The 10,590-nt window shown below is 42.4% G+C and overlaps 1 protein-coding gene across 1 annotated transcript; it reads right to left on the reverse strand.

Annotated features, from left to right (window-relative positions):
* Positions 1–3,679: 3,679 nt before the first annotated feature.
* On the reverse strand, positions 3,680–7,362 carry LOC148998893 (uncharacterized). Its single transcript, XM_089141634.1, has 3 exons — positions 6,364–7,362; positions 5,062–6,219; positions 3,680–4,267 (listed from the first exon to the last, which is right to left on the reverse strand). Exons 1-3 carry the CDS (start codon positions 7,360–7,362, stop codon positions 3,680–3,682), a joined length of 2,745 nt encoding a protein of 914 aa, XP_088997760.1.
* Between the last annotated feature and the right edge of the window lie 3,228 nt (positions 7,363–10,590).

Consider the following 10,590-nt stretch of genomic DNA (forward strand, 5'->3'; position numbering starts at 1 on the left):
CATTCCTCCTCGACCAACAAAGAAGGTGGCCAGTAAGAAGAGGTCGGATAGTGATCCCCATCCATCCTTAGGTGAGGATGTTTCTGGTCAAGAGCTTCCTGCTGAGTTCAGGGCTTCAGGCTCTTTGGGCTCCACCAATATTCTCCGACCAGACTGGTCACTGGATGGGAACTCTTCGATATTCAGGGGTGAGTCTCCCTCCATGTCCAGCGTTGCCAATGAATGGCTGGGTGGAGTCATTCTTCCTTCCGACTTTGAATATCTTCAAAGTTTTGGTCGTCTGCAAGCGCACAGTATTACTGTGAGGTATAGATATTTCCTTCTTGTATTGAAAGTTATTTTTCTATACTTTTGTTTGTAAACTCTGTCTTTTCGTGGGTAGAATGGCTTGTGCTTTGGTCCAATCCCTGGGTCAAAGCATTGACTCTGCTCGGCAGGACTTTTTTGCTCTTCGGGATGCCAATCAGCGCAACAAAAGCTTGGAAGAGGAACTGGCTGCTCTGAAGTCCAACAACAGTTCCTTGATTGCTCAGGAGGCCGAGCTTCTCAGCGAAGTGGCTGCATTGAAGGGTAGGAATGAAGCTGTGGAGCTTGAGAAAACCGCTATTCAAACATCCTTGGAGGAAACACAAGGCTCCTTGGTCGGTAAGGAAGCTGAGATATCCAGTCTCCGAGCTAAGTTAGAAAGCTCTGACCACCAAGTTGCTAAGTTGATGAAGGTCGTTGAGGAGAAAGCTCCTTGTGTTTTCGAGGATATCCCACACAAGCTCTATGCTGAGGTGATAAAGAGGTGGGTTAAAACAGCTGGTTGTAGGAAATTTATGACCAAGGTGGCTGCACCGGGATATATATATGCTCGGCGTCATACCTACCAGGGTCTTATTGCAGCTTTCAAGGATTTGGATTTAGAGAGATTCCAGAACCTGATTGATCCTGGAATCTATGATGATCTTAAGATTCCCCGACTTGCCTGGTGTGCTGACCGACCAAGGTTTCCCAAACCTCAAGAAGTTGAAGTGGTTGATTTTTTGGATAATTGGGATCCCTTGCCTGAGACTGGCAGTTCAGACACCTCTTCCTCGAAAGGCAAAGCACCTCAGAAGACAAAAGAGAAACTTTAAAGCTTTGTTCTCTCAATGTCTTTTTTGTATGTATGGCCTTTTTGGCCTTTACTTTATTTTTCTGTCTTTCAACAAAATTTGTAATCTCTGTCTGTTCGGAATGAAACAGTTTATTTAAAATTTCTCAGTTTGATCACTGCTTTTGCCTTTTTGTAATCTTAGGGCTCTCCTTCCCGACCTTAGCAGGTCGGTGGCCTAAGTTACTTAGGGCTTTTTGTGCCTAAGTGACTTAGGTCTTTTTGTGCCTAAGTTGCTTAGGGCTTTTTGTGCCTAAGTGACTTAGGGCTTTTCTTCCCGACCTTAGTAGGTCGGTTGCCTAAGTGACTTAGGTCTTTTTGTGCCTAAGTTGCTTAGGGTTTTTTTGTGCCTAAGTGACTTAGGGCTTTTCTTCCCGACCTTAGTAAGTCGGTGGCCTAAGTGACTTAGGTCTTTTTGTGCCTAAGTTGCTTAGGGCTTTTTTGTGCCTAAATGACTTAGGGCTTTTCTTCCCGACCTTAGTAGGTCGGTGGCCGAAGTGACTTATGTCTTTTTGTGCCTAAGTTGCTTAGGGCTTTTTTGTGCCTAAATGACTTAGGGCTTTTCTTCCCGACCTTATCAGGTCGGTGGCCTAAGTGACTTAGGTCTTTTTGTGCCTAAGTTGCTTAGGGCTTTTTTGTGCCTAAGTGACTTAGGGCTTTTCTTCCCGACCTTAGTAGGTCGGTTTATGAATTTTAGCTTTTGTCCGTACTCCCGCGATCATCTTAGCTAAGTATTCTAGCTTAAGCTGTGATGATATGTAGAAACTTCAAAAACTTTTTTCAGTGGAGGAAAAAATAAAAATCATATTGTCTGAATCACAAACTATTATGTGTATCTAAACAATTTAAAGACGAAAACTGAAAGAAAATTCTAAAATTTGTTGAGGATTTTATACTATTGATAGTATTTCCTCAAGTTGTTCGAATTCCAAGTCCGGGGTATTAGTTGCCCTGTCTCTGGATCTCGCAGCTTATATGCTCCTGGGGCAACTTGTTGCACTATAATGTACGGTCCTTCCCAGTTTGGAGCCAGCTTTCCTTGATTTGTAGGATCTGAAGCAGATGATTTGCGCAGGACTAGATCTCCCGGGAGATATTGTCGTAATTTGACCTTGGCATTGTAGTGTGTTGCAATGCGTCTCTGGTATTCTTCCAGGCGATATTGTGCTTTATCTCGGACTTCTTCGATGAAGTCTATGTTTGCCCTCATTCCTTCAATGTTTGCTTCTTCATTGAATTCTTCTTCTCTGATAGACCCGACCTTAACCTCCACAGGAATCCGAGCTTCGACTCCATAAGCTAGTCGGAATGGAGATTCGCCAGTGGTCGTCCTAGCAATAGTTCGGTATAACCACAGAACTTTAGGTAACTCTTCTATCCATCTGCCTTTAGACTGGTCCAATCTTTTCTTTAATCCTTCCAGCATTGATATATTAGTAACTTCCACTTGGCCATTACTCTGTGGATATGCTACAGAAGACCAACAGTTCTCTATGCCTTGCTCTTTACAGAACCGTTTGAACTTAGCATTTTCGAACTGTTTACTGTGGTTGGTGACGATGATTTTTGGAATACCATACCGATACATGATATTATGTGTGACGAATTTTTTCATCTGGTCGGTATTGATGGATGCTAGTGCTTCAGCCTCCACCCATTTAGTAAAGTAATCGATCGATACTACCAGGTATTCTCTACTTCTTGTGGCCTTTGGTAGTTTCCCTACCAGGTCTATCCCCCATTTAGCGAATGGAATTGGAGATAGGGTTGATGTCAGAGGCATTGCCGGGGCATGAGGTATGTTGGCATGTGCCTGACACTTATCACACTTGCGGACGTAAGCTTTCGAATCTTCTTATAGTGTGGGCCAATAGTATCCTTGCCTTATCACCTTGTCTGCTAAGGCTCTGGCCCCTATATGACCTCCGCAGTTCCCTTCATGAATTTCCTTTAGGATGACGGCTGCCTCTGGAGCCCCGACGCATCGTAACAGTGGTCGGGTTAGAGACTTCTTGTATAACTTGTCATTTCTGACGGTGTATCTGACCGCTCTTTGCTTTACAGTTCTAGCCTCTTTTGGATCTTCTGGTAGTAAATCACTTTCCAGATAATTGATTATTGGAGTCATCCAACCTTGCTCGGTTTGTATGTGCATCTGGTCGGTAAAACTGATGCTCAAGAACTGTAGCTCTTCCATGTATACGACTAGGTCTGCCTCCATTTCATCCGTAACCAACCTAGATAAGGCATCTGCCTGCTCATTTTTTGCTCTAGGGACTTATTGGATTTGGATGTCTTTGAAGAATTGTCTGTATTGGTTGACCATGGTCAGATATTTAGTCATCCTCTTTTCTTTTGCTTCATATAGCCTGTTCACCTGATTCACAATTAGTTGTGAGTCGCTTCTGACTTCAATGTTCTGAATATCAAGGGCTTTTGCTATACGAAGACCTGCTAACAGTGCTTCGTATTCTGCTTCATTGTTCGATGCCCAAAATTGGAAGCGTAGTGCATACCGTATTTGGAATCCTCTTGAGCTTATTAGGAGCAAGCCCGCTCCACTCCCCTGTGCGTTGCTAGAACCATCCACCGAGAGTATCCATCTTTTGATACTTTCGGAAGTGACCTCTTCTTCTTGCTCATGTTTTGGTTCGGAAGTTTCAACGATGAAATCGTGAAATCGGCTAGGACATGTGCTTTAATAGCTGGTCTTGGTCGGAACTCTATCTGATGCTCGCTTAGCTCCACCGCCCATGAAACCAGTCTTCTGGCCAAGTCTGGTCGGTGCAGTATTTTCTTTAAGGGAAAATTTGTTAATACTGCAATAGGATGTGATTGAAAGTATGGCCTCAGTTTTTTGGCTGCTATCACCAGGGCCAGAGCCTGCTTGTCCACCTCTGGACATCTTGTTTCGGCGTCAAGGAGTACATGGCTCACGTAATAAACGGGATTTTGCTGTTTGCCTTCATCTTGTACTAGCACTGCACTAACAGCTAGGGGTGAAGTGGCCAGGTAGATGATCAGTTCCTTTCCTGTGGTCGGTCGTACGAGCAGCGGTGGAGTAGTTAGCTTTTCTTTCAGATGCTCGAAAGCTTGTTGATACTCCTCGCTCCATTCTGGTACTCCCTCCTTTTTGGAAATATTTTTTAGAGCTTGAAAGCAAGGAGAACATCTCTCTCCTGACCAGGCTATGAACCTGTTTAAGGCTGCTACCCGACCAGTGAGACTTTGTATCTCCTTGACGCTTTTTGGTGGTTTCATCTCTTGTATGGCTTTTATCTTCTCCGGATTGGCTTCTATTCCTCTTTGGGATACCATGAACCCCAGAAATTTTCCTGTAGATACTCCAAAAGCGCATTTTTCTGGGTTGAGCTTCATTTTGTATGCTCGGAGTACCTCAAATACTTCTGCTAGGTCTTTAAGGTGGTTGGATTGAGATGTGCTTTTTATCAGCATGTCATCGACATATACCTCCATATTCCGGCCTATTTGCTGCTCGAAAATTTTGTTGACCGCTCGCTGGTAGGTTGCCCCAACATTTTTTAGACCAAAGGGCATTACTTTGTAGTAATAATTGTCCCTGTCTGTCATGAATGCTGTGTGTTTCTGGTCATTATGATTCATTAAGATTTGATTGTATCCGGAATAGGCATCCATGAAATTGAGCATCTCATGACCAGCCGTTGCGTCGATAAGCAAGTCTATCCTTGGTAAAAGATAACAATCCTTTGGACAGGCCTTATTGGGTCGGTATAGCCTGTGCACATTCTCCATTTTTCGGTTGCCTTTTTTACCATTACCACATTGGCCAACCAAGTTGGGTGGTCGATGAGTTTTATGAATCCGGATTGCATTAGCTTCGAGATTCTTGTTCGGATGGCCTCATGCTTTTCCAAAGAAAAATTTCTTCTCTTTTGTATCACTGGAATTGCTTGTGGGTCTATGTTTAACCTATGCTCGGCTACTTCTCTGTCTATTCCGGGCATATCTTCTGCCGACCATGCAAAGATATCAGCATTTTCCTGTAGAAGTTTAGTTAGACTATTTTTGAAATTTTCTTCTTGTTCTGCTCCGATCACAGTTCCCTGATCTTCTTTTGAATTTAGTCTAATCTTTTCCAAGTTTTCTACTAGTTCAGCCCTTTGCATGCTTTCTTCATCGCGATCATCTCTGACTTCAACTGCCATGGTAGAGCTTGTTTTTAATCTTTTTCTCATGTAATTGGCGTAGCTCTGACCGCTTCCTTTTTGATCCGCCGAACATTCCCCTATTCCCTTTTTTGTAGGGAATTTCATCTTCATGTGTAAGGATGAAACTACCGCCTCTAGAGTACAAAGGGTTGGTCGTCCTAGGATCATATTATAAGCAGATAAATCTCGAACGACCATAAAATTCGCTTGAACAACCCCTGTCTCGGGGTATTTTCTGATACTGAGATCTAACCTGATGGTGCCCTCTGCTCGGGTTGAGGTTCCGGTGAAGCCGTATAAGTGTGTTCCACAGGGTACCAGCATTTTCTCGTCTAGCTGTAATTTTTTGAAAGCTACTAAGGACAAGATGTCTGCTAATGACCCCGTATCCACCAGGACTCTATGGACCTTTGTACCTGCCAGAATGATTTTGATGACAAGGGCATCGTCTCGGGGAGTGTTTACCCCTTGCTTATCTCTGGATGAGAAAGTGATTGGTTCTGAAGTGATCTTCTCATCTGGTTTTTCTAGCTCAGCATTCCCCACATATCGTGCTTTTCTTTTGGCTTGTCTACTTGACTCCTCAGTTGGACCACTGAACACAGTAAGCACTGGTGGTCGTTTGTGATCATCTCCTCCTTCTTGTGGTCGGAACTTGTTCTGGCGTCCTTCTCTGCTTGGAGATATATGCCTTTTCCTACCTCCTTCTATTTGCTTTTGATCAGGTTGGGTAGGTCGAAGGTATTTCGTAAGCTGCCCTTGATCGATGATTCTGTCAATTTCCTCTTTTAGTTGTCGACAGTCATCCGTCCAGTGTCCGTGATCTTTGTGGAAGTCGCAATATTTGCTTTTATCCCGATTTCCTGCACGAGAATGTAGCTTTTCAGGCCGCTAGAGAATTCCTCGATCTTTAATTTGCATCAGGATTTCTGATCTCCTCATGGCCGGTAACCTTTCCTATTCAGGTCGACCATCCCTGGTTGGGTCTATGGTCGATCTTCTGACGGGTTAGTATTTTTCTTTGTATGTTCTTGCCTTAGTGGTTGGATGCTCCTTCTTTCGAGATTCGATTGTTTCTGATATCTCTGCTTGTTTGTGGCATCGCTCTCTAAGATCATCATATGTTTTTGGCATGTCGAGCAAAAGTCTCTCAAGTAGGCCTTCATGGCTGAGTCCTTGGTACAAGGCGTGGAAGGCTATTTTTTCGTCCAGATTTTCAATCTGCATAGTCAGATTATTGAATCTTGCGAGAAAATCTCTAATGGACTCTGTTCGCCCTTGTTTTACAGCGAACAAGGTATCTTCCCTCTTTTTAGTTTCTACTCCGCTTTGAAAAAGCAACAAGAAAGTCCGACCTAGATAGTCGAAACTTTTTATTGTGCCACGGGGCAAAGCTTGGTACCAATCCAACGCTGCTCCAGTTAATGATGCTGGAAAACTACGGCACACAGCCGCTTCATTGTGTCTTGAAGTAGACATGACGGACTTATAATGTGTGATGTGATGCTTAGGACACTTCGATCCGTCGTATGCCTTGAAGGTAGGGCATTTAAAACCTACCGGCATCTCTGCCTCCGAGACGCTTTTGATGAAAGGATCCTCTTGTAAAACGGCGTATAGCTCGTCTTTGCCAGGATTCTTCAGTTTTTTGACCATCTCGTCAAGGTCGGTGATGCGCTTATTCATCTCTTCATCCCGCTTCTTTGAACCTTTAGGGTCCTTTTTGTCCTTCGAAGCTTTTACTGGATCTGTGCTGCTTCCTCGATCTCCGTCTTCGTCGACTGGAGGATTCTTTTCTGGAATAACTTCTTTCGAGGTTCGAGATTTTGCCAGCTCTTTTTGAGATTGTTGAGGTATCTGGTCGGTCAAGGGTGGTCGGTCACGCCTACTCCCCTCGGGACTTTTTTGCTTTTTCTGAGAGTCTGCTTCTGGAGCAATTACGTGTTGCATTGTCATCCTGATCAACTCGCCTAGGGATGAGATTTCTTTTCTCATCTCACATTGTTCTTTTTGAACTTCGACAATTTGATGCATTGTCGCGTATTGATTGCTTGTGGGTCTGGAAGAATTGGAGGATCTTCCTTGGATCGGAGTTCGGGGATTTTTTCCATTCCTGGTGGAATCGTACCCTGGTCGACCTCCTTTTCTCCGTCAGACACATCTTCGATTACTAAACCTAATCTCGTCTTCATAATAGCTTTTTGATCAAGTTCCCACAGACGGCGCCAATTGTTGCTGCACAATCCTGTTCGTCCCTTCAGCCGGTTGAACCTGCAAAGATGAGCTCGATCGTGGAGGTCGAGTTTTCACCTCCGACGATCTAGTTAGAAATCCGACTAAGGAAGGCAAGAAAGTAATGAACAATAACAATAATAATACAAATAGTGATGGCTCTCTTCAGCGTACCTTTCTCTTGTGCCTCCTTACCTTTTTATAGATTTTCTATGTACGAGTTCGGATGGGACTCAAACTTTAATTAGTCATTGAGTCCTACTCAAACACGAGTGATTGAGTCCTGACTGAACATTATCTCTTTGGCTAGAATCTTATCCATATTTACCTTGTTAATCAGCCTTTGATTTAATTCATCCGACCTGGGATTGGTCGGTCTAACTTGGTCCGATCTGGTCTGGCTAAGCTCAAACCGTCCTGGTTTGGTTGATATGGTCAAACTGGGCCTAAACCGAACTGGTTAAAGTTTATTTATTCTTTCCTCATCACTCCTATTCCCTAGTAGAACTGCAAATGAATCCTAACTCCCTTTCCACATCAGCCAGCATGAGAGTGGCTGCTCCCAAATAGGACTTACCACCTTCCCATGTAGCTGATTTTGTCCCCCACAGGTTTGGTTTGGTTGGGGTTGATCCCCTACAACTCTTCAATCCCTAAGGTGTATGCTCCCTAAGACTAGTATCTTATCATGGGCTAACTGCTTTTAGTGGTCAGATGAAGTTTATTATTCCCATGCCAATAAGTACTATAAGATATTGAACGGACTCCTTAGTCCTCAGCCTAGCTTGTTGGTGACAATAAAAGCTTGATTCTTTTCCACTATCGTCCAACAGCAGACACTTTAATTTTACAGTGATTTGGACTAAAGAAAAGGTTTATAGATGTTATTACATGACCAAATTAAAAGCAATCTGATGAGCCTCATTCTCTGGGTAAATATATAGAAAGACAGTTTATTGAATCTAAAGGATAGCCATCACGTTGAGGAAAGGAAGGGGAAAAAAGAACTAGAATTGTTATTACAATGGTTTTTTTTCTAGTAAAACATAGTTAAAAAATGCATGGGTCCATGCCTCTCATTCTGGAGATTAAAAAGGACCAGATGATGGTTCAAAGAATTTCTAATATGTTCATCAGCTTTGTAAGGACAAATCAACCAAAAAATAAGATAACTTCCAAAGATATTTATCATAATTTCTGCAAGCATCTCTTGCAAGCAGAGTCAAGGAAGCATGGAGGTTTACAATGAAAGCTTCAGTAAGACCCAAAGGAATCAAGAGATGAACATATGAAGTCTCAGTGTATGTTCAAACACAAGATGGTGGGATCAGGGATGGTGTTAGTCTACAAAACTATCATGTCTCATTTGCATATGGTCAAGCACAAATTCTGTTAATGTCCATCAGTGTCAACAATGAGAAGTTTACTATAAATACAAACAGGCTATATCCATAGTACAACAAGAGTTAGTATGCCACCAGTGTACAAATCCCACAATGAGAAATTTAGTCTGATATGTACTTCTCGTCACACTATCAGATAATAAGAAAGTAATGAGTAGGATTGCAAAATCCATCATTTTCCCCAAAACGATCCTTATTTAACCTAAGGATTCGTTGCATTGTAGAAGATTAGACTAACGACAAACAATGGAAGGCCATAGCAGAACTTGCATAATAAGTTTCAAATCGGAAGAATAAGAGACTTAACCTAATCTTGGACGGAATGATTCTCGAGCAAAATCAACTGTCAAAGCATCGTTTACCACTGTGACGCCTAGAAACCGGCTTAAAACTCCATGACTTCAACCAAATAAACTACAAATCAGGGGAGAGAAAAGGTCAGTGATTATCGAGAGGTATAAATGAATTCTTCGGGAAAGGCTTACGCATTAGACAATCAGGGAACTGGAAACAGTTTCCGCATTCAAAAATCATAGGAGCGGGAAGGAAGGGTTCAGGCGAAAATCTCAGATCATCCGATCAATACGACTTTGTAAATGCTAATCAGAAAGCAGCAACACAAGAATCAGAAGAGGATGAGTGAGAAAATAATGGCAAATCAGAAGAGTTGTGCAGGAATATATATATCAATACGACTTTGTATATGGTGGTTCAGGTAATGCACAGCGGAGTGCCGGCATGAATCCAAAACGGAGGAAGAATCGTGTTACGCCTTCGTGGTTCGAACTTCGAAGAAACAAAGTATCGGATATGATTCATATCGGTCTCCACCAGACAGCGAGACATGGTCGCGTTCGCTTTAGCTTTTTAAAACCTAGCCCAACCTGCGTTTTCTTGGGGCTGTTTGGTTACATGAATTGAGATATTTGAAATATGTGGACTCATAAATATGAGATTTATACCTATTTGGTTCTGAAAATTTATGGATTCATGAAATTTAGAGATTCATTTTTTTCAAAAAAAACATGAATGTGTAGATTTAGATTTATGGGTATGGGTGTGAACTATAAAAGCATTAAACATTTGCGCATTCACAAAAGTCATGTCGACCAAACAGTTTTTTTTTTTTTTTTTTTTTGGGTATTTGAGGTTCGTCCGGGCCTGCGCGCGCACCTTGATTACATCTTTAGGGGGATGCTTGTCATCCGCAAGGGTCGAACCCATAACCTCTACATTGAAAAGTATGGATCTTACCACTCTACCAACCCTGCATTGACTCGACCAAACAATTTTTCATAATGAAATTTCCACAAAACTCAGGTTAACCAAATAGTTAATTTTTATAAATTATTACTCCATAGATTTAGGGCATGTTTGGTTACATGAAATCTTTGGATTCCTGAATCTAAGATTTATACCTGTTTGGTTGTGAAAATCTCTAGATTCATGAAATCTAGATATTCATCTTTTTACACTAAAAACGTGAATCTGTAGATTTATGGGTGATACGGAGAAATTATGATCAAACCGGGTTCATACCTGGTTCGACCCTCGACCCCGGTCAAGACGAAGGGAACCGACTCGCTCCCGAGCGAACCGGATCCAGAAGATGGCTTACTGAAGAAGA

This window comes from Hakea prostrata, unplaced genomic scaffold (assembly GCF_041222555.1).
Source record: "Hakea prostrata isolate BN-2017 unplaced genomic scaffold, UWA_Hpros_2 contig_100, whole genome shotgun sequence".
In the NCBI taxonomy this organism is placed as follows: Eukaryota; Viridiplantae; Streptophyta; class Magnoliopsida; order Proteales; family Proteaceae; genus Hakea; species Hakea prostrata.